The sequence below is a fragment of the Hemitrygon akajei genome, chromosome 8, assembly GCF_048418815.1.
Source record: "Hemitrygon akajei chromosome 8, sHemAka1.3, whole genome shotgun sequence".
In the NCBI taxonomy this organism is placed as follows: Eukaryota; Metazoa; Chordata; class Chondrichthyes; order Myliobatiformes; family Dasyatidae; genus Hemitrygon; species Hemitrygon akajei.
Genome location: NC_133131.1, coordinates 130,183,947 through 130,208,279, shown reverse-complemented (window position 1 = coordinate 130,208,279; position 24,333 = coordinate 130,183,947). Strand labels below are relative to the sequence as shown.

Genomic DNA, 24,333 nt, shown 5'->3' with positions numbered 1-24,333 from the left:
AAGGACAACCATAGAGAAAATCAGTTACTCTGTCATGTGATCCTGAAATCAGTTTCAATTATTACAGTGCCAAAGCTTCACAGTCCTGCACAAGGAAATATACTGCAAACCAATCTAATTGTCAAATAAATCGCACTGATTAATAGAAAAGAATTTTAAGAATGCTAGATGATGAAAATATGCAGGGATTTCAGCATACTGTCAGCTCAACAGAGGTAAAATATTGAACAATTATATAAATGTCACGTCAGTGGTTTGTTTCTGTAGCTCCGTAAGAGAGTCCATGTTTCTTCTGCTGGAGTAATGACAATTGATAAGGAAAATCTCCTTGGGACAACTTCAGTCTGCCCTTAGACTTAACATATATGTTTACTTAAATCCTGATTACCTTATGGTAAATCAGGCTAGTTAAGATGGCAATACTTATTTGTGATACAGTCCAGAAATAATTCTTGCTTCCAGGTTAAAAAAAGATTTTGCAATATTAAAAATTGGTTGTTTTTTTTTAAGATGTCCAAACCTGGCTGCCATGCACAGAATATTGCTAATGGTTGTTACAAATTTCTATGGGTTCTATTCTCTTTATATTTAAATTACATTTTGCACCAAAGCAATTTGCAAAAGATTTCTTTTTGTGGGGTTAAACTTCTGGTTTAAGATGGCGCTACTGAAACTGTGCGACAGCTTACTGATAGTTCTAAAGGCAAGAAATATGACTAAACGATCATAAATAATACTTTTTATGAGGTAAATTGTGGTAAACTATCACCACAACAACGAAGAGGTGAGCGGAGGCAAAGTTGACTTGAGAGATGAGCTGTGCTGGTGTGTTGCAACGTCCAAGTGTAATGTGTTTGAGACAGAGATGGTGCTGCTGTCGGAGATGGAGTTGGAATGAGTGATTCAGAGAGGAGTCAAGGTGGATGAGTTTTGATGCCTGTCCACCTAAATCAAGTGCAAAGTTGGATTGCTCTAAGTGATTAGGAGACTTGGAGGTTGGGAACAGCTTTGGGATGGGGGGCAGTCTAGGCCCAGACAAATCACTGGGTGACAAGGTCTAGGCCTAGAGTGTATCACAGGTAGCAATGTCTAGGCTCAGAGTGAATCACTGGGTGGCAAGGTCTAGGCCTGGAGCGTTTCGCTGTGGCGGGGCCCGGGTCCTAATCGAGGCATGATCTGGTGTTGGACAATTTAAATGCTGGTCCAGATAGACTGGAAAGGCAGGGTGAGGGTACCCTTGGCGAGGGTTTGGCAGATTTCATTTGCTCTCTCCCATGATGTTCACACCCGAGACTGAGACTGCACCTGTTGTGACACGCTTCATGTCTGCAAGCTTCGCAGTGATTTGCCCCACTACATGATGAACTGAGACCCAGGCTTTGGGCCTATTCTAGATGCTCTGGTGATTCGGGGTCTACGGACTCAATTTGGTTTGGAATGCTGTTGGTTGCTTCTATTTTTTGCATCATCTCTGTATTTTTTCTCTTTCTCTGCGCATTGGATGTTGGTCTTCTGTTTTAAATTGGGTTTTTATAGGTTTCTTGCTTTGTGGCTGCCTGTGAGAAGACACATCTCAAGGTTGCATAATTTATATGTACTTTGATAATAAATGCAAGTTGAATCTTTGACTTTGAATCTTTGAAGTTAATCTTCAAACAGATCTCTTTAAACCCCCACTTATAAAGATTTAACTTGCACAAAATTGCTTTGCAAAACTTAAATCATGGAAATCAGAGTCTATGTGAGTAGTGACTTAAATCTAAAGAGATATTTAGGTTATATCACATTTAGCTTAGGAAACAATTAGTTTCTGTCATGGCTACACAATGCTTGCCATCTAATTCTGGAAAGTAAAATACAACACAGGAGGTGCCTAACAGTTGATTTAACATCACATGGAGTTGATTTAACATCACATCACATCAACATGTTTAAAAACTTCGCAGGTGTACTTCTGCTCCTCTTGGTCATGTTATAAACTAACTGGGAATTTGGTTTTAATGCTTTGATAATAGAGATGATCCTGTCAAGTTTTTCTTCTCTCTTCCATTCTAATACAAATCGCAAGAAGCTATCTAAAAGAACGCAAGTCCATATTGCCTCTTCCACGTATTTCGTGGTTTCAAGAATTTTTGAGGTCTTCTTAGTTTCAACCGCAAAGATTACCAAGTTAGCTGATCCCCTAGGAGGCTCAAGGACAAACTGCTCTAAAAAGCTATCTCATAGGCATTCAACAAACTCACTCTCTTGAGATCCATTACCAACCTGATTTTCCCAATCGACCTGCATATTAAAATCTCCCATGACTACCACAGCACTGCCCTTTTGATTCACCTTTTCTGTTTCCTGTTGTAATCTGCGGTCCACCTCCCAGATACTGTTGGCAGGCTTGTATGTAACTGCCATCAACGCCCTTTTACCCTTGCAGTTTCTTAACTCAACCCACAAGTATTCAACATCTTCCGATCCTATGTCAAACTTTTCTACTGATTTGATGCCATTCTTTACCAGTAGTGCCACACCACCCCCTCTGCCTACCTTCCTATCCCTCTGATGTAACGTGTAACATTGGACATACAGCTTCCAACTACAACCATCCTTCAGCCACGATTCAGTGATGGCCATTGTAAAGCACTTAGTTCAAGGGAGGACTGGCCCACCATGGGTGAGAACTGAATTAAATTATTTAAGTCAGATTAGTAATTTATAACTATAATGAGCTTTAAGTGGAAATGCTTGAGAGAATGCAAAACCAACTGCCAGTGTCATGTGGTAAGTGTGCTTCCAGTAGGAAGAGAGGAATAGGAGAGTTTAAAAAAAAATTGCAACACATCTGATCTACAAACAAATCAATGTGCTAAATCCAGTGATAACATCTGGAAAGGTTTTGAAGTCACAGGAGTTAAAAATAACTTACCTAAGCATTGCATCCTTCATGCAAAAAAAAACATGAGACATTACTATTTTTCTGGAGGAGCAGTAGATATTTGTTGGGTGAGAGGAGATAGGACGTAAAAGAGATAGGCGCTAAAGATGTATTTAAGTGTTTGAAGGTAGAAGAAGTTTCAATCATATAATGGATAAAATCTTTAAAAATTTTTAGGTGGCTGGGAAGGGGCTTGAGGTAGATTTGGGGGTGGGGGAGTACCAGGAAGGTGGAATTTCATGGCCCATCAGATTGGAAGAATAAAAGGTAAGGTCTAACTGGAGGTGGTGAAGGACTATAATCGCACAAGAGTATAGTGAGGTCAGGAAAGCATTTCAAGACAAGTGAAATGCTGAGGCCAAGACTGGTATGTGCATGTGAGGCAAGTGAAATCTGCAGAACTAGTGAGAAAACATTTGGAATAATGAATTTTTGAGGTGCAGGTGAACCTTTAAATGCCCAGAGTCAGCTGGCAGACAAAAGTTAGTTACATACCGGCTGTGGAAGTGGTCTTAGCAACAGATTTGATGAAGTACCACTCTGTAGATTATATAGAATCTAAGCTGGATCTTGTGCTTGCAGCTCACCTCTGATCACCAAAGAATCTGTCAGTGACTGTACACTGACTGAAAGGACTGAGGTTGAAGGTGCAGGTTTTCTAATGGAAGCTGAATAGGATAACTTTTACCTCAGCCATGCCGAGGTGATACAACTATAGATTTTTTTTGTTGGCAATCCTGACGAGTATATTCACACACACAAGAAATTCTGCAGATGCTGGAAATCTTGAGTAACATACATAAAATGCTGGTAGAACTCAGCAAGTCAGGCAGCATCCATGGAGCTGAATAAACAGTTCACATTTTGGGCTGACACCCTTCATCAGGACTTATGAACGAAGGGTCTTGGCCTGGAACATCGACTGTTTATTCTCATGACTTGCTGAGTTCTTACAGCATTTTGAGTGTGTTGTTCAAGAGTACATTCATTTTTTTCAGATCCACAACATAATCCAACAATTCTACACTCTGAGTGAAGAAGCTCCCTCTCGTGATTCCCATTAATATTTTAACTTTAACCCTTAACCAATGACCTCTAGTTCTAGCTTCACCCAACCTCAGTGGAAAAAAGCCTGTTAGTATCTACCCAATCTATACCCTCATAATTTGTATACCTCTATTAATCTTCTCCTCCTTCTCCTACGCAATTGGGAATAAAGTCCCAACCTATTCATCCTTTCCCTATAACTCAGATCCTCAATCATGCCAACATCCTTGTAAAATTCCTCTGTATTCTTTCAGTCTTATTTACATCTTTCTTGCAGACAGATGACCAGAACTTCAAACAATATTCTAAATTTGGTCTCACAAACTTCTTATAAAACTTCAGCAGAACATCCCAACTCTGGTACTCAATACTGTGATATATGAAGATCAAAAGCTCTCTTTATGACCCTGTCTACATCTGATGCCACTTACAAGGAAATATCTATCTGCATTCCCAGATCCCTCTGCTCTATCACACTTCTCATTGTCCTACCATTCACAATGCAGCTCCAGCTCTGCTTCATCCTCCCAGAGTGCAACACCACACACTTGTCTGCATTCACTTCCATCTGCTGTTTTTCAACCAATTTTTCCAGCTGGTAAAGATCATGCTGCAAGCTTTGATAGTCCTCCTCACCATCTACTGCACCCCTAATCTTGATGTCACCTCAAATTTGCTCATCCAGTTTATTACATTATCATCCAAATCAATGATATAGATGACAAAAACAACAATGGACCACCACGAATCCCTGTTGCACACCGCTAATTGAAGTCCTCCAGTTAGAGCGGCAACCGTCTACTTCCTCTCTCTGGCTTCTCCCACAACACTACTGTAAAATCAAATTTATTATGTTATCCTGAAAGCTGAGCAACTGAACTTTCTTGACCAACCTTCATAAGACCATAAGGAAAAGGAACACAGAATTAGGCCATTCAGCCCATCGTGAATGGCTCCACCATTCTATCAGGGCTGATTACCTATCTCATTCAATTCCATACGCCTACCATCTTGCCATATCCTTTGATGTCCTGACCGATCAGGAAATAATTAATTTCCACCTTAAATTACACATGGACTTGGCCTCCACTGCAGTCTGTTGCAGAGCATTCCACAGATTTACTCCTCTCTGGCTAAAGAAATTCCTCCTTACCTCTGTTCTAAAGGGTTGCCCCTCAATTTTGAGGCTGTGTCCTCTAGTTCTAGATACCCCCACCATAGGAAACATCCTCTCCACATCCACTCTATCTAGTCCTTTCAACACTTGGTAGGTTTCAATGGGTCCTGGGCCACCACTGAACCAGCAAGACTGAAGTAAGGAAGTGAGACTTGAGGGAGCCCTGCCTCTTGTCTCACCAAAGAGTGCCTTCCTCCCCTGTGGGGGCTCCAGACACCCCACCCCAGCACCCGAGGTGGCAGCGTCAACCACCACTGGGGCTCTTGGACTCTGATGTTGCTGGGGATGGCTCACCCCTCAGGTGGGGGCAGTGTGGCACATGGGGTAGGTGGTGGTCAACAGCTCACCCCAGCTTTCCTGGTAGCCAGCGCGGTTTATTGTTCTTGTTATAAAATGTGTTTGTAGGGTAATGCTGGGATGTTCAAGTTCATTTATTGTTACATTTCAGCTTGGGTTCTACAGTTATTCACTTGTGCGTTTGTAGGTCACCCTGACTGTAACCAGGGTGTGTGATAATCACCTCCTCTGAGTGGGTTCTCTCCCTTAGTTATTGTGCCTGTCTTATCGCAATAAAAACGGCAGTTGAGTTAAATGAGCCAAACCATGGTCCAAATTTTCACCACGATATAATCCCTTTAATATGATCATCCCTTTCTTGTTCCTCATTTCCACTCATAAAGCCTTAGTAGTCAAGCCCTGCAGTCTGCTCTATTTGAGCACTGTCATGACATTTTCCCTGACTAGTCATGCCACCCTTCCCCTTTACTATCTACCCCTCTATCATGGCGAAGACAGCAGAACCCTGAAACATTGAACTGCCTGTCCTGGCCCTCCTGCAACCAAGTCTCACTAATGGCTACAATATTATAATGCTGATCCATGTTCTAAGCTCATCTGCCGTACCTACAGTACTCCCTGCATTGAAATGAATTCAACTGAGAACACTCTTCCCACCATGACCAACTATTCAGTTCCTAACACAAGGAAACCTGCAGATACTGGAAATCAAAACAATATACACCAAATGCAGGGGGAACTCCACAGGCCAGGCAGCATCCATGGAGAAGAGTAACCAGCCGACTTTTTGGGCTGAGAACCTTCATCAAGACTGGAAAAAAGATGAGCAGTCAGACAGATCCTATATTTTTATGTAGGCTTAACATCATTTCTTTTCACTATTCACCTTTGTATTCTGGTCCCCATCCCCGGGATAGAAATGTCTAAGATGTTGAGAGGCATTGATCATGTGAATAGCCAGAGGCTTTTACCCAGGACTGAAATAGCTAACACAAAGGGGCATAGTTTTAAGGTGCTTGGAAGTAGGTACAGAGGGGATGTCAGAGTTAAGTTTTTAACACAGAGAGTGGTGGGTGCGTGGAATGCATTGTTAGCGATGGTGGTGGAGGCGGATACAATAGGGTCTTTTAAGAGACTCTTAGATAGGTACATGTAGCTTAGAAAAATAGGGGGCTATGCGCTAGGGTAATTCTAGGCAGTTTCTAGAGTAGGTTACATGGTTGGCACATCATTGTGGGTCGAAGGGCCTGTAATGTGCTGTAGATTTCTATGTTCTATGAACTCTAGTTTAAACCCACCTGAAGCAGCACTAATAAACCTTCCTGCAAAGATACCAATTCCCCTCCAGTTCAGGTGCAAACCATCTCAACTGTTCAAGTCCCATTTTTCCTGGAAGAGAGCCCAGTGATCCAAAAATCTGAAGCCCTTCCTCCTGCACCATCTCCTTAGCCACATTATTAAATTGTATTATCTACCTATGTGTACTAGAACGTGGTATTGATAGCAATCTTGAGATCACAGTCGGGAGGTCCTCTCCTTCAACTTAGCACCTAATTCCCTGAATTTACTTTGTGCAGGTCTCAACTCCTTTCCTGTCTATACGGCTGGTATCAACGTGGAGCACGACTTCTACCTGCTCACCCTCCCACTTAAGAATGCCATAAACTTGATTCGAGATAGCCCCGATCCTGGCTCCAGGGAGGCAACATACCATCCAGGAAACCTGTTCTCTTCCACAGAGTCTCCTATCTGTTCCCCTAACCAATGAATCTTCTGTAACTAATGCTCTCTCTTCTCCCGGCTTCCCTTCTGAGTCATAGTGCAAAGTCAGTGCTAGAGACCTGATTGTTGTGTTTTCCTCTGCCAAAGGTCATCCCTGCCAAAGGTATCAAAAGTGTTATTCCTGTTACTGGGGGGAATGGCCACAGGGGTCCATGCACTGTCTGCTTGTTGCCTTTCCCCCTTCCTTATGGTCAACCAGTTACCTATGTCCTGCACGTTGGGTGTAACTACCTTCCTGCATCTCTTGTCAATCAACCCTTCAGCCTCTGGAGTTCATCGAGCTCCAGCTGCAGTTCCTTAACACAGAACTATTAATTACGTTGTAGGTGAAGTCTATGTTCAGAAGGTAGGAATGGAAATAGCAGAGATTGCTATCATCTTGTACAATCTTGGAATAAAATAAATGGATGATGATGAAGAATGTAAAAAAAAAGTTCAACACAAAAGACAATCACAAAGAACACCATTAAAATACAGTATAAAGATCATTAGAATACTGTAAACACAATATTTTACTTGCCTAAAACACTGACATTTCAAATGTGTGAAGATTGAGTTAAAATTCAGTAGATGTGCCTCATTATCCCATTGACATACAGAGGCACTGATTAAAATAACTAATTTCCCTCTGGATGGAGCTAGCAGGTCTTTCATAACATTTTCACTAAAGTTACTTATTATAGCAGCAAGTGACAAGACAGACACAGATATTAAACTGTTCCTCACCAGTAACTCTGAAATGGCAATTACGATGTTTTTACTTATCATGCTGTATTGTAACAAGTGCAATCATGCAGCACGTTTATTTCTCCATCCTTATCATTTTCACTTCTCTGTTTTTTCCCACATTATGCTGTCCTGATAAATTAAACAATATTTTCTGAAATAGCTATTCAGAAAAAGTTAGATTAAGATAGCAATCTTTGCCATAGTTATTTCACAATAGGGGGGAAAAAAAACCTTTAACTTTTTTTTCTTTTCAACATTAATAATGCAAACACAACCTTATTTCAACTTGCTGATATTTGGGAAATTATGTGAGTTTAGTCACACATCACATTAACTGTACAGCAGCTGCTTTGCCTGGTATGCACTCATCAGTAGCTGCCAGTAATGATCAAGGCTTCAGATCCTTCATCATTAACGCACTCTGTGGTGTAAAATCAACTACCATTCCCACCAAACCTGCAACAGTTTTTCATATCTGAAATGCAATTTCCTTATAATTTAATGGATCTCACCCTCCTATTCTGCACTCACCTGATAAGTCAAGTAGTCTTCTGTCACATTTTCACTTCTAAGCAAGCCTTCAACAGATTCACTCTGCACTTGTTTTATCTATTCTATTCACACAAGTACTGCTTATTTTCAAAGAGGTCTAAAACCAGCAGGGTCCCAAGTTCTTAACACTTTCTATTGTACTTTAATGGTGCTTTTGTGTTGAACTTCATTGTTTTTTTCATTCTTCATCATCATCCATTTATTTTCTTCCAAGATTGAACAAGATGATAGCAATCTCTGCTATTTCCATTCCTACCTTCTGAACATAGACTTCATCTACAATGTAATTAATAGTTCTGTGTTAAGATCCCAAGCTTAGAAGGATTAAAGGGGTAATGAGGAAAACTATCCACCTAACAGGTCATAGAGTCATACAGCACTGAAGCAAACCATTTCGCACATTATGGCCATCTTGTTCTTTTATCCCCATTAACATGAATCTCATTTAGATCATATGCTTCCATGCCATCTGTGTTTTTCTAGTGGGAAATTGGAACACGCTGTAAAAATCAAAAGGGACAGACCCTTCAATACATTTAAAAAGTACTCTGATGTATATATGAGGAACAGTAGCCTGTAGTGACATGGACAAATTGAGACTTGGGATTAAACTGGGCAACTTTCTTTAGATGATTGTAGACATGATGCACCAAATAGTTTCCCATTGTGCTGTGGATTTTCTGTGATTCTATTGTCATGTGATATTTTTGAACAAGCAGTTACTTCTGTCTATAAGAGCAGTCACACTTGTAACATTTAATTAAAGATATTGCACTTTTTGATTATCCGTTACATTTGCCCGAGGTAATGGCCTCATACTATTGTGTGGTGAAGTCAATGGAGTGCTTCCTCATTTCATGACTGATTTCATTGAGCAGATGAATCTTTCTTTCCCGAGGGTGTATTTGTTCAATCTGGCAAGGGAACAATGTTAGCAACTTTCCTAGCCATCTATCTACCCACTTAGAAAGTGATTAATAGGTAGACTTGTACGTCCCTTTCTTATGAGTCACAGGTTCCTCATTTAATTTCAGTATGTTATTTTGACAAAAGTTTGATTAAATTTAAAGGGTGTGCTATACAGAACAATACAGCCTTGGACAGGCCATTTAGCCCTTGATATTGTGTTGATCTTGAAGCCAATGTATATTAGATGTCTACCTTCTGTGTATCATCTACTGTATATCCCTCTGGTCCCTTCTTTTATTGTCTATCTAAAAGCCTCTTAAATTCTACCAAACTACTTGCTTCCACTACGACCCCTTGTAACCTATTCCAAGCACCTTGCACACTCTGCATAAAAAGCTTGCCCACCTCTCCCTAACGTTAAAAGCATGTCCTCTGGCGTTTGACATCTTTACCATGGGGAAAAGATACAGACTGTTTGCCTGCCTTTAGGAAGGAGCAGGCTGACCACTCCTCACTGTACACACACAGCTCCTCTTTGGAGAGAGCTATAGGAACACCAAGTTTCTGGGAATGCACACAACTGACAATCTCACTTGGTCCCTCAACACCACCCCATTGGTCAAGAAAGCACAGTTGTGTCTTCTCTTCCTGAGGAGAATGAGGAAAATGAGGCTGAGAAGTTCATCAGGATCTCTCCTCCACCCATCAGAGAAATTTATCAGGTGTGCTGCATACGCAAGGTTTTGAGCATTGTCAGTGATCCCTCCCATCCATCCAACAATCTCTTTGACCGCCTACCACCAGGTAGGAGGTAGTGCAGCATTCATACAAGAACGGTTAGGATGGGAAACAGCTTCTTTCCACCAGTCTGAAAGACAACTGAGCACCCTTTTCCCAGGTTTCATCACATATGAAGCATCAATAGTATTATGCTGTTAATTTTTAAATTTATATTGTAAATGCACCTTATTATTTATGACCTTACTTGTGGTAATATTACTTTATTTGTTATGTGTGTGAGTTATATGTGCTGTGTTGTGCACCTTGGTCTGGAAGAACATTGTTTCATTTGGCGGTATGCATGTGTATGATTGGATGACAATAAACTGAACTTGAACTTGAACTATACCTCTCCCAATTTAAAAAAAAGCTATGTCAGGTCTCCTCTCAGCCTCTGATGCTATGGGGAGAACAACCCTAGTTCACTGATCACTGACTCTCGGAATAATAGCTTCTGTCTTCTCCGGCAACAAACGGGCAATTCCCTCTGGATCCTTTGCATCTTTATCATCTGACAAGGACCTTATTATGTGCCTTCTAAAGTTCATGTAGATAAATTATATTAAGATCATAAGATACAGGAGCAGAAATAGGCCATTCAGCCCATCGAGTCTGCTCCACCATACCATCTTGGCTGATTTATTTTCCCTCTCAACCCCATTTTCCTGCCTTCTCCCATAACCTTTGACATCCTGTCTGATCAAGAACCTATCAAACTCCACCTTAAATGCTCCCAGTGACCTGGCCTCTACAGCTACCTATGGCAATGAATTTCACAGATTCATTACCCTTTGGCTAAGGAAATTCCCTGTCATCTCTGTTTTAAATGGATAACGCTCTATTGAGGCTGTGCTGCCTGGTCCTAGACTCTCACTATAGGAAACATCCTCTACACATCCACTCTCTCTCGGCCTTTCAATATTCTATACGTTTTACTGAGTACAGGCCGAGATGCATTGACTGCTCCTCATACGTTAACCCTTTCATTCCTGGAATCATTCTTGTGAGCATCCTTTGTACCCCCTCTAATGCCAGCACATCTTTTCCTAGATAAGGGGTCCAAAGTTGCTCACAATACTCCAAGTGTGGTCTGACGAATCCCTTATAAAGCCTCAGCATCATATCCTTGCTTTTATATTCTGGTCCTCTTGAAATTAATGTTAATCTGCATTTGCCTTCCTTACCATTGATTCCAGCTGCAAGTTAACCTCTAAAGGATCCCGCACAAGGACTCCAAAGTTTCTTTTCACCTCTGATTTTTTGAATTTTCTTCCTGCTTAGGAAATGGTCTATGACTGTATTCCTTCTGCCCAAGTCCGTGACCATACACTTCCCCGTACTATATTCCATCTGCCACTTCTTTGTCCATTCTCCCAATCCATCTAAGCCCTTCTTCTGCAGACTCGCTGCTTCCTCAACACTACCAGCTCCCCCAGCTCTCTTCGTATCGTCTGCAAACCTGACCACGAAGCCATCAAATTCATCATCCAAATCACTGACATTTAACGTGAAAAGAATCGGTCCCAACACTGATCACTGTGGATTACCACTAATCAGTGGCAGCCAAACAGAAAAGAAGCCTTTATTCCTAGACTTTGCCTCCTGCCAGTCAGCCAATCCTCTGCCTTACTTTCATTAACATACTTCTCCACCACCACAAAAACTTTCCTGAATCCTGGCTGATTATCCCCAAGCAGCCATGACTTTCCAAATACGCACAAATCCTATTACTCAGTATCCTCTCCAATAACTTCCCTATTTCTAACTAGAGCCTCACCAGCCTACAATCACCTGGATTATCCCTGTTTCCTTTCCTTTCAAAGGCACCTTTGCTACTTTCGAGTCCACTGGGACATTACCTGTTGCTAGTGAGGACACTAGCAGTATCCTCACTTGCTTCTTTCAATATTCTATGAAATTAGCCATCAGGTCCTGCAGAATTCGTTCGTTCGTTATTTGCCGTGCCATATGATATAGGTGATCATGGCCTTTCCATGACCATAATGGTTCTTGGCATATTTTTCTACAGAAGTGCTATTGCTTTCTTCCGGGCAGTGTCTTTACAAGATGGGTGACCCCAGTCATTATCAGTACTTCTCAGAGATTGTCCGCCTGGTGTCAGTGGTCGCATAACCATGATTTGTGATATGTACCAGCTCCTTGTATGACTATACACCACCTGCTTCCATGGCTTTATGTGACCCTAATTGGGTGGGGGGGGGGTTAAGCAGGTGTTAACCTTTCCCAAGGGTGACCTGCAGGTCAGTGGCAGGAAGGATTACCTACACCCCCTTTGGTAGAGATGTACCTCCAACCCCCACCCAACCTGCAGAGTTATCCACCTTAATTTTCAAAAAATAATAATGCACATAAAAAAGAAAACTACTCCGGATACTTGAAATCTGAAATAATAGCAGAAACTTCTGGAAATATTTACCACATCAAGCAACAGATGTGAAGAAAAATCTACATTTCAGGTCGATGATCTTGCATTAGATTCTTTCTGAGTTGTTGAGTATTAATGGCATTTTTGGTTTTAATAACATAGGATGCAACCTTATTTGCATGCTTCAATGAGATCTGGTGCAATAACCATATCTCTACCAATGTGTTATAACCATCGCTTTCATCACGTTCACAAGTTAAAATTTCAGTTTTATTTGCCTACTGAAACTTTAGAAATAGATGTCTTGTAGGATTAGCATTGCTAGACAATAATCAATAAAATGCTGGAAATACTCAATAGGTCAGGCAGTATCTGTTGAGAAAGAAACAGGGTTAAGTTTTTGGGTTGATTTCCCAGGAACAATAACTGGAGGATGAAGGAAACGGCAGCTCCTACTTCTTAGTGTGCAACAGCAGTGAGATCTAATTCACTGTATTTAGCACTGAGAAGCAAAATGTTTATTTACACTTAAAAATGATAGTTGATGTTTATTGCATTATATATTGATGAAATCGATTTTGAGCCCGTTTGCTTTATAATATTGCCAGTATGGCTGTTCAGTATTTATTGCAACAATGTGAACAGTCACTAAAAAAGAAAAGTGTTGCCTACTTACTGATTTGATAGACTCTGATTGATGGTAGCCTTTCCTAGGACTTGTCTTTCAATGTAAAACTTCTGTTTAAGATATAACTGAATCATTCACCCAAGACCCAAATGATCACTGAGAATGACTTCTGGTCCATGAATGTTCCAATTTTAAAATGACCAGCCACTTAGTGAAACATCTCCAATGCCTTGGCATGATATCATATACTTGTTCCTTGATTGGCTGTTCCAGTTGTGCTCCGATTATACCCATGCGAAGTAGTTTCAGACATTTAATAATAATAGTCTGATATAAATACCAAGTAATTGTACAGCAAATGTGTAAATTCAAGAAACTCATTTGCATGATATTAAGTAAGTTTATGATAATTACATTAACTCAACATTTCAAAGTAGTACTCCTGCCTGATTGGACAAACAGCAGACTCCGCTTCACAGCTGAACAATGTAGAACAGGTTGTAATGCTGAGTGGTACAAAACATATCCCAGTAGGAGTGATAAAGAGAATCAACAGTTAAGAACACAATAAATTATCCTTTCCTTCAACTTCCGCACCATTTAGTTGAAGGATTATGACCATCTTGTTGCCGTGCTCTCATGAGTAGTATATTCAAAATGCTGGTGGAACTCAGCTGGTCAGGCAACATCTGGGGAAAGGAATAAATAGTCGATCTCTTGGTCTGAGACGTCTCTTCAGGACACTATAAAGGACCTTGGCCTGAAACACTGACTATGTAATTGTCTCCATTGATGCTGCCTGACCTGCTGAGTTCCTCCAGCATCTTGTATGTGTTACTGCTGACGTCTAGCATCTGTAAAATCTCTTGAGTTTGTGCAGTGTCCTCCTGATGCTTTGATCCTTACCTTTGCAACTTGTCACACCAGGTGCAGTTAAACCCAATCTGTGCATAGACACAGGCAAAGCAGCTTCTCAACTGGAGGCAAGCTGGAAACGGGGAAAAATAGGGCAGTTGTTTAAAATCTCAAAAGAATGGAAATACTGTAACTTAGTATTATTGTTAAAATCTAACATGGTGATTAAAATGAAAGATGTCCTATTATGAATGACCAAGATTATGACTGTGAATCAGGATTAAGCTTAAGTTGTGAAATTTGTTGTTTTATGACAGCAATTCAGTGTAAAACATAAAAATACTGCAAGTCATTGTAAAACAAAATAAATGGATTGACGGACTGTTCAGAAACCTGATGGTGGAGGAGGAGAAGCTGCTCCTAAAACGTTAAATATGCATCTTCAAGTTCCTCTACCTCTTCCCCACTGGCAATAATGAGAGATGGCATATCCTGGATGGTGAGGGTCCTTAAGGAGAGATGCCATCTTCTTGAGGAACATCCTTTTGAAGATGTCTTCAATGGTGGGGAAGCTTAGCTTAGCCTGGGATGGAGATGACAGAGTCTATAGTCCTCTGGAGTCTCTTTCAATCCTGTGGATTAAGGTCTTTATACCAGGCGTTGATGCAACCAGAGAGAATGCTGGTTTCACCACTGAGTCAGTGAAGGTAACTTAAATCATTTTAACTAGATAAGTTCAGAGCAGTCTTACAGTTCATTACTTTAACTTCAGTATAAGAACATTAGAAAAAGGTCACATCTCCACCTACCTGCTATTTTCCCCACAGCCTTTGATTCCCCTACAATGCACACATCTGTCTAACTCTGTCCTAACGAGGCTAACTCTATTGCTTGGCTGAGGGAGAGATGTTCACAGATTCAGTACTCTCTGGGAAAAGCAGTTCCTCCTCATCTCTATCCAGAATCTACTTCTCCCAATGTTGAGGCTAAGTGCCCTAGTTCTCATCTCCTATTCCAGTAGAAACAACTTCCCCGCCTCTATCTTTTCTGTCCCTTTTATAAGTTTCTATAAGATCTCTTCATATTCTTCTGAATTCCAGTGGGTATAGTCCCAGGCAACTAATTGTCTCTTTCCTTATAGGCCAACCCCACCCTCTCTGAAATCAACCTGGTGAACTTCATTTGCACTGCCTCCAAAACCAGTGTACCTTTTACTCGAGTAAGCAGACCAGAAGTGCTTGCTGCACTCCAGGTGTGTCCTCATCAGTACCCTGTACAGTTGCAGCATAATCTCCCTGCTCTTAAATTCTGTTCCTCTACCAACTAAGGCTAACATTTCATTTGTCTTCTTGATAGCAAGGTTGTACCTGCAAACCAACCCTTTGGAATCCACGCCTAGCTTTCCAAAGTCTATCTCTATAATAACACGCTGCAGTCCTTCACCATTTAAATGAACAATCTCGGGCCAAAAATGCCAACTTTTTACTCTTCTGTGCTGCCTGGCCTGCTGAGTTCCTCCAGCATTTTGTGTGAGCTGCTTTGGATTCCTAGCATCTGCAGATTTCTCATGATTAAGACTATGAAAGCTTTTTTTTTGTTGGCTGTAAATCATGAGCTCTTAACTTAGTGTAGTTAGGGTGGTGGAATGCTCCTCCTGTAAGATGTGGGATCTCAGGTTATCTGAAGTCTCCCTGATGACTTCACTCGCAGATCTACAACTTGACCTCAGCTTCTGATTCGACCAGGTCGAGGACTTGGAGCTGGAGCTGGAGCTGGATGTACTCAGGACCATCTGAGAGGCTGAAAACCCCACAGGTAGGCTTCAGGTAGTAGATGAGTTACCAGCAGTCAATGCAGAGTTTCCCTGTGGTCATTCCCCTGAGCAACACGCACACCCCTTAGATACTGCGGGGGAGATCATCCATCGGGGCACAGCAGCAGCAGCCAGGCCAGTGGCACCGTGGCAGGCTCTGAGGCTCAGCAGGGAAGGGTAAAGTCAGGCAGACTGGTAGTGAGAAGGGACTTGATAGTTAGAGGAACAGACAGGAGATTCTGCAGCTGTGACAGAAAAGACAGGATGGTGTGTTGCCTCCTAGGTGCCAGAATCCAGGGTGTCTCAGAGTGGAAACAGGGAAGAGGTCCTGCGCAGTGAGTATAGGGAGTTAGGTAATAGGCCTAACTTGGAACAGGACTTCCAAGTTAGTCATCCCTGCATTAGTCCCATTGCCATTTGCTAGTCAGCACAGGAATTGGATGAATGAGTGGCAGGGGAACTAGTACAGGGGGAAAAGTTTCAGATTCTTTGATTATTGGAGCTTATTCTGGGGCAGGGGAGACCTGTGCAAGAGGGACAGGTTGCACCTGAACTGGAGGAGAGCCAATATACAGGCTGGCAAAGTCATGAGTGATACTCAGGAGGTTTAAACTGGTCTGGCAGGTAATGGGAACCAGAACACGAGGTCAGAAAGTGGAGGGAAGGTTGACGTCAGGCCCAGTATAAACAGGCAGGAGCAAAGTAATAAATATGATGGGACTACTAGTTTGAAGTATCTGCATTTTATTATATAGGCAAAGGTGCTGAATTTAGAGCATATCAGTGTATGGAACTACGATGTTGTGGTCATTACAGAGACTTGGTAGAGAGAGGGACAGGAATGAGTGCTAAATTTTGCAGGGTTTCGATGTTTTAGAAAAGATAGAGAGGGAGTTAAAAGACAGAGGGGTAGGTGCAGTACTAATCAGAGACAATATCTCAGCTGTACTCATAATGGATGGCTTGTCCATTGAGTATATATAGGTAGAACTCAAAAATAGGAAAGGTGCAATGATGGGATTGTACTACAGGACCTCCAACAGCCACTGGGATATTATGGAACAGATAGGCAGCCAGATTAAAGAAAGGTGTAAAAACAATAGTTTTGTTGTCATGGGAACTTCAACTTCACTAATATAAATTGGGACCTTCTTTGTGCAAGAGGCTTAGATGGGGCAAGATTCATTTGGTGCATCCAGGAGGGTTTCTTAACTCAATATGTATAGTAGATAATTCCACAAGCAGAGGGGCTATACTTGGGTAATGAGCCTGGCCAGTCAACCAACCTTTCAGTAGGTGAGCGGGTAGGGGACAGTGACCAAATCTCATTAAGTATTATGCTAGCTCTAGATAAGTATGGACCTTGCATGAGAGTATTAAATTGGTACAGGGCAAATGATGAGTGCAAATGAAGGAAGGACAAGAATTGCAAGGTAAGACAACTGTGAATGTCGAGAAAGGTGGTGAACTTAGATAAGTGTAAAAAGGTAAATTATGGATGTTAGAATCAAACAGAGCCCTTGAGGATTATAAAGAAGCCAGTAAAGAATGCAAGAAGGGAATTAGAAAGCCAGGAGAGCTTATGAACAGTCCTTGGCAAGTAGGATTAAAGAGAATCCCAAGGCATTCTATACATACATCAAGAGTAAGAGGATACCTAGGGAGGTGGTAGGACCACTTATGGATAAAGGGGGGAATATTTGCTTTGGTGCGGGTGAGATCCTTACTGAGGACTTCACATTAGGATTTACCAAAGAGAAGGACATGGAGGATGGGGAGATACGTGCCAAGCATATTAATACGCTCAGGCATTTTGAAGTAAAGGAAGATGTAATGCTGGGTCTCATAAAGAGTATTTTTGTGGATACATCTCTAGAATCTGTTAGGATATACCCCAGGTTATTGAAGGAGGCAAGAGAAGAGATTGTTGGGTCCTTGTTCAATACCTTTTTGTCCTCTTCAGCAAAAGGCGAGGTCCCAGAGGACTAGCACATAACTAATGTTGTTCCATTATTTAAGAAGGAACTAGGAATAATCCTGTCAACTATAGACCAATGAATCTTACATCAGCAGTAGGGAAGTTACTGCAGTGAATTCTTGTTTAGAGAATCAGAGCAAAATAGGCCCTTCTGGCCCTTTGAGCCGCACTGCCAAGACTGTGGACTGTGGTAGGAAATGGGAGCACCCTGTGAATATCTACCCATTCCACTGGGAGAAAGTACAAGACTCCTTACAGCTGACATGGGAATTGAACTCCAAATCCTGCCACCGTGAGCTGTGATAGAATTGCGCTAACTGCTACACTACCACTTAGGGGTATGACTTATGAGCATTTATTAAACTGTGTCCTGATTAGGACAATCAGCATAAGGAAAGTCATGTCTTACTAGCTTGATTGAGGTTTTTGATGAGGGTTGATGAGGCTTGATCGATAAAGGTAGTGTTGTGGATGTTGTTTACATGGATTTTAGAAAGGCTTGTGACAAGGTCTCTCATGGGAGTCTCATCCAGTAGAATAAGATATATGGGATCCATGATGAATTTGCCGTCTGGATTCAGAAATGGCTTGCCCATAGAAGTCCCAGGGTAGTTGGAAGAGAGACTTACTCTAGCTGGAGGTCTGCAATTAGTGGTGATCTGCAGGGATCTGTACTGGGACCTCTGCTGTTTGTGATGTACATAAATGACCTGGACGAAAATGTAAATGAGGGGGTTAGTGAGTTTGCAGATGATGCAAGGACTGGTGGTGTTGTGGGTAGTGTAGATGCCTGGCAAAGAAGATAGCGGGATATTTATTCATTTAGCGATAGAGTGCGGAGTAGGCCCTTCCGGCACTTTTAACCATGCCACCCCAGCAACCCCCTAACAAACTCAATAACCGTAACATAATTACAGGATGATTTACAATGACCAATTAACTCATCCGGTATGTCTTTGGACTGTGGGAGGAAACCGAAGGACCTGGAGAAAACCCACGGATTCCACAGGGAGCGTGTACAGAGACTCCTTATAGAATGGTGCCGGAATTGAACTTTGAACTCCAGAACAACAGAGCTGTAATAGTGTCGCGATAATCCCTACACTAGCATGGTGCCAAGAGTATAGATACTCAGATAGATACAGATCAGTTGCAGATATAAGCGTAGAAATGGCAGATGGTGTTTAACTTGGTCAAATGTGAAATGTTGCACCTTGGTAGGTCAAAGTCTGGTGCTCCCGGTGTGGCCTTTTATATATTGGTGAGCCCTGACGCAGACTGGGAGACCGTTTCGCTGAACACCTACGCTCTGTCTGCCAGAGAAAGTAGGATCTCCCAGTGGCCACATATTATAATTCCATGTCTCATTCCCATTCTGATATGTCTATTCATGGCATCCTCTACTGTCACGATGAAGCCACACTCAGGTTGGAGGAACTATACCATATATTCCATCTGGGTAGCCTCCAACCTGATGGCATGAACATTGATTTCTCTAACTTCCATTAATGCCCCTCCTCCCCTTCTTACCCCATCTCTGATTTATTTATTTTCCCCCTCCCTTTTTTTTCTCTCTGCCCATCACTCTTTGCCTGTTCTCCATCTCCCTCTGGTGCTCCCCTCCTCCTTTCTTTCTCCCTAGGCCTCCCATCCCATGATCCTTTCTCTTCTCCAGCTCTGTATCCCTTTTGTCAATCACCTTTCCAGCTCTTAGCTTCACCCCACCGCCTCTGGTCTTCCCCTATCATTTCAGATTTCCCCCTCCCCCTCCTACTTTCAAATCTCTCACTATCTTTTCTTTTAGTTAGTCCTGATGAAGGGTCTCGGCCCGAAACGTCGACAGTGCTTCTTCCTCTCGATGCTGCCTGGCCTGCTGCGTTCCACCAGTACTTTGTGTGTTTTGCATAAAGAGACAGTACATTGTTAAGGGCAAGCTTCTTAACAGATGTTGATGAACAGAGAGATCTTGGGCTCCAAGTTCATAGGTCCCTGAAATGGGTACCCAGGTTGGGAAGGTGGTCAAGAAGGTGTTTGGCATGCTTGCTTTTATTAGTTGAGGCATTGAGGTCCAAGGTCAGGAAGCTATGTCGCAGCTTTATAAAACTCTAGCTAGGCTGTATCTGGAATACTACATACCATTCTGGTTGCCCTGTTGTCGGACAAATGTCAAGGCTTTAGGGAAGGTGCAGATGAGGTTTACCAGAATGCTGTCTGGATTAGAGGGCATGCACTATAATGCGAGGCTGGACAAACTTGGGTTGCCTTCTCTGGAACAGCAAAGGCGGAGGAAGATCGATAAAGATTTGTAAGATCATGAAAGGTGTAGATAGGTAGACAACATCTTTTATCCAGGATTGAAATGTCTAGTACCAGAGGATATGCACTGAAGATGAGAAGAGGTAATTTCAATGGACATGTGAGAGGCAAGGTGTTTTCACAGAGAGTGGTGGGACAGTGGTAGAGGCAGATATACTATGGACTTTTAAGAGACATTTAGACAGGTAAGGAAATGGAGGGATATGGGAATTATATAGGCATAAGGAATTAGTTTATTTTGATCACTAATTTAGTTAGTTTGGCCCAATATTGTGGGCCAAAGGGTTTGTTCCTATACTGTATTGTTCAATATTCTATAATCTATCACCAAGAAAATGGGGTTTGGAAAGCACAGCAAAACCTCCATTATACATCACCTAGGTCTGAACATGGGTATTGTGGTGGCACAGCATTTGAATTACTAGACTAGTAATCTGGAGGCTTGGTCTAACAATCTGAACACCTGATTTCAAATTCCACTTATGGCAGATGCCAAATTTCAATTCAGATTAATCTTGAATTAAAATCAACACCAAACACACTAATTGCTCTTGGTACTGCTGACCATAAAACCACAATTGTAAAAAACCTCTGGTTCACTAATGTCTGCTGCTCTTACTGGGATTGCAGCCCCAGTACAGGTGGACAGCCTTTCATGAGCTGGTGGGTCGCTAAGCAGTGGGTCAACATATTCTTAATGGGCAATTAAGGATGGCAATAAACAGTGGCCTTTCCAGTGATGCACAGACTGAAAATTGAAAGAATAAATAACAAAAAATGCCAATCGATCTGGGCATGATTGGGTCAAAATCCTGAAACATCCCCTTAAGTGTGTGAAAGCTATTGAAAGAATAGCTGAAACACTTTGAGTCTACCAACAGAAGTGTAATAATCGGATGTTCCCACCATAATGCACATCGCAAGCACAGGAGGAAGCCTGACTTGCTACTGTGCTTTTTGATCCCGTGATGCTTGGAGTATGGAAGTTTCCACAGCACATCAAATCAAAAGATAACTGATAAATTAATACTTACTGGCAAGTGGAATAATTTCAATTGCAGACATGTTAGTGACCTTTGACATCTTAAGTTCAACTCGGTGGTATTCATAAATTGTTCTTCTGCGAACATCTGCAAGAAAGGTCATTCCATTGAACAGTTATACTTTTGTATTGCTCTGTTTAGCTTGTTTTTAACTATGATCTTTATATCATTTAATTTTAGTGCCTAGTAATTTAGAAATATTTGAAAAAGACTGAGTATATTTAAGGTTTCACTTTGTATCCAGTAAAACATTAAATATTATTACAGAAGTAAACCCACTCAGATGAGAAGGAATAAAAGATGGCTTTCACAAAAACGTCATTGTCCTTTTGTAATGTTCCAAAGCATTTTACAGCTAATGAAGTAATTCTGAAATGTACTGCGTGTTTTCTTGTTACGCTGGTCAATTTATACACAGCAAGCTCCCACAGAAAGAACAGTGATAATAAACAGGCAATCTCTCATTTATCAGAATTCTTAACATCTGTCAGCATATTAGAGATAACTCTCCAACTCTTCTTCCAAATAGTGCATTTGAATCTTTTGTGCTCACCTAAAAGTACAGATGACACTTTGATTTAACTCCTTAAGTTCTACACAATAATATCATACATCTCTGTGGAATGTAATAATAAACTCAAGAACCATGCCTGATATTTGCATAGATCACTTCTCTCTAAAAATTACAATACGCAGCAGTTAGTGCGGAGCACCCTTGTGGGGATTTCCCTCGATACCGTTCTGAATACTGTTGTGGGAGATAACCTCCCAGGGGAATGCCACGGAGAGCGGGTTACTGGTTCTGAGCCTAGGTCTATGGTGTAGATGGGAAGGAAGGAGAAAAGGGAAGGTGATAAGGGACTCAGTATCAGAGGAACAGACAAGAGATTCTGTGGACGTGAACACGTCACCTGAATGCTATGTTGCCTCTCAAGTACCAGGGTCAGGACTGTCTCAGCTCATGTTGGAGGGGAGGGAGTGCTGCCAGATATCTTGGTATATATTGGCACCAATGACATAGGAAGGGAAAGCAAAGAGGTCCGGAAGACAGAATTTAGAGAGCTTGGCAGAAAGCTGAGAAGCACGACCTCGAGGATAGAAACAGTATAATTTGGCAGATAAATGTGTGGCTGAGAAGCTGTGCCAGGGGCAAGGCTTCAGGTTCTTGGATCATTGGGATCTCTTCTTGGGGAAGTGTGAGCTGTACAAAAGTGATCTATTGCACCTGATCCCAAGGGGGACCAATATTCTCATGGGCAGGTTCGTTAACGTTTTTGGGGAGGGTTTAAACTAATCTGGCAGGGAGTGGGAACTGGTGTGAAGGGACTCAGGATAGGACAGATGGTAAAAAGCAAAGATAGGGTGCAGTCAGACAGTCAGGAAGGGCAGGCAGATAACAGGACAAAGTTACAGCCAGCAGAGTGATTATCAGGGCATTAGGCATGCAGAATCTAAAAGGATAGCAGATGGAGTATTCAAAGTGTTATATCTCAATGCACGGAGTATAAGAAGGTGGGTGATCTTGTTGCACTATTACAAATCATCAGGTATGATGTTGTGGCCATCTCCAAAATCGTGGCTGAAGTTTGGTTGTAACTGTGTGGTGAAAAACATATACCTGTCTGGACACGCCCCCTGCTGACTGCTCCTGTGGCCCCTCCCACTGACCATGGCTCCTCCCACAGACCCCTGCTGACTGCTCCTGTGGCTCCTCCCACAGACCCCGGTATAAAGGCGATTGAGGCCTGAGCCCGGCCCTCAATCTCCAGGATGTAGTATGGTGGTCAACTACTGCTTGTTCTTTCTTCCAGTCAATAAAAGCCGATATCTCGCCTTCACGTCTCAGAGAGAGTTATTGATGGTGCATCAAACTGGGAGCTGAATGTCCAAAGTTACATGTTGTATTAGGATTAGGACGGTAGGCAGAGGGTGTGGCGTGGCTCTGCTGGTAAAGAATGGCATCAAATCAGTACGAAGATATGACATAGGATCAGAAGATGTTGAATCCTTGTGGGTTAAGTCGAGAAACTGCAAAGGTAACAGGACCCTGATGCCAGTTATATACAGGTCTCCCAACTGTAGCTGGGATGTGGACCACAAATAACAATGGGAAACGGAAAAGCCATGTCAAAAGGGCAATGTAATGAAAGTCCTGGGAGATTTCAACATGCAGGTCGATTGGGAAAATTAGTTTGTTAATGGATCTCAAGAGAGTGAGTTTGTTGAATGCCTATGAGATGGCTTTTTAAAGCAGTTTGTCGTTGAGCCTATCAGGGGATCAGCTTTACTGGATTGGGTGCTAGGTAATGAACCAGAGGTGATTAGGGAGCTTAAAGTAAAAGAAACCTTAGCAGGCAGTAATCACAATATGATTGAGTTCAACATTAAACTTGATAGGGAGAAAGTAAAGTCTTACATAGCAGTATTTCAGTGAAGAAAATGAAATTACAGTGTGATGAGACAGGAGTTGGCCAAAGTTAAGGTTGTGCCTTGCAAGTCTGATTAAATTTTTTGAGGATGTGACTAAACACGTTGATGAAGTTAGAGCAGTAGATGTAGTGTATATGGATTCCAGCAAGGCATTTGATAAGGTACCCCATGCAAGGCTTATAGAGAAAGTAAGGAGGCATGGGATCCATGGGGACCTTGCTTTATGGATCCAGAATTGAAAGGGTGCAGAGAAGATTTACAAGGGTGTTGCCTGGATTGGGGAGCATGCCTTATGAGAATAGGTTGAGTGAACTCGGCCTTTTCTCCTTGGAGTGACGGAAGATGAGAGGTGACCTGATAGAGGTGTACAAGTAATGAGAGGCATTGATCATGTTGATAGTCAGAGGCTTTTTCCCAGGGCTGAAATGGCTAACACGAGAGGGCATAGTTTTAAGGTGCTTGGAAGCAGGTACAGAGGAGCTGTCAGGGGTAAGTTTTTTTATGCAGAGAGTGGTGAGTGTGTGAAATAGGCTGCCGGCGGTGGTGCAGGCAGAAATGATAGGGTCTTTTAAGAGACTCCTGGATGGCTACATGGAGCTTAGAAAAATATGGGTAAGCCTAGGTAGTTCTAAGGTAAGGACATATTCGGCACAACTTTGTGGGCTGACGGGCCTGTATTGTGTTG

General features: G+C 42.0%; 1 protein-coding gene across 3 annotated transcripts in view; it reads right to left on the bottom strand.

Annotated features, from left to right (window-relative positions):
- Positions 1 to 24,333, bottom strand: part of plxdc2b (plexin domain containing 2b) — a 460,874-nt gene that overhangs the window by 110,389 nt on the left and 326,152 nt on the right. For all 3 annotated transcript variants that reach the window (XM_073054624.1, XM_073054625.1, XM_073054623.1), the window contains exons 8-9: positions 21,210 to 21,305; positions 14,120 to 14,201 (exon numbers count right to left, since the gene is read on the bottom strand). In XM_073054624.1, the coding sequence (XP_072910725.1) occupies positions 14,120 to 14,201; positions 21,210 to 21,305 (178 nt within the window). The remainder of the gene's footprint in view (positions 1 to 14,119; positions 14,202 to 21,209; positions 21,306 to 24,333) is intronic.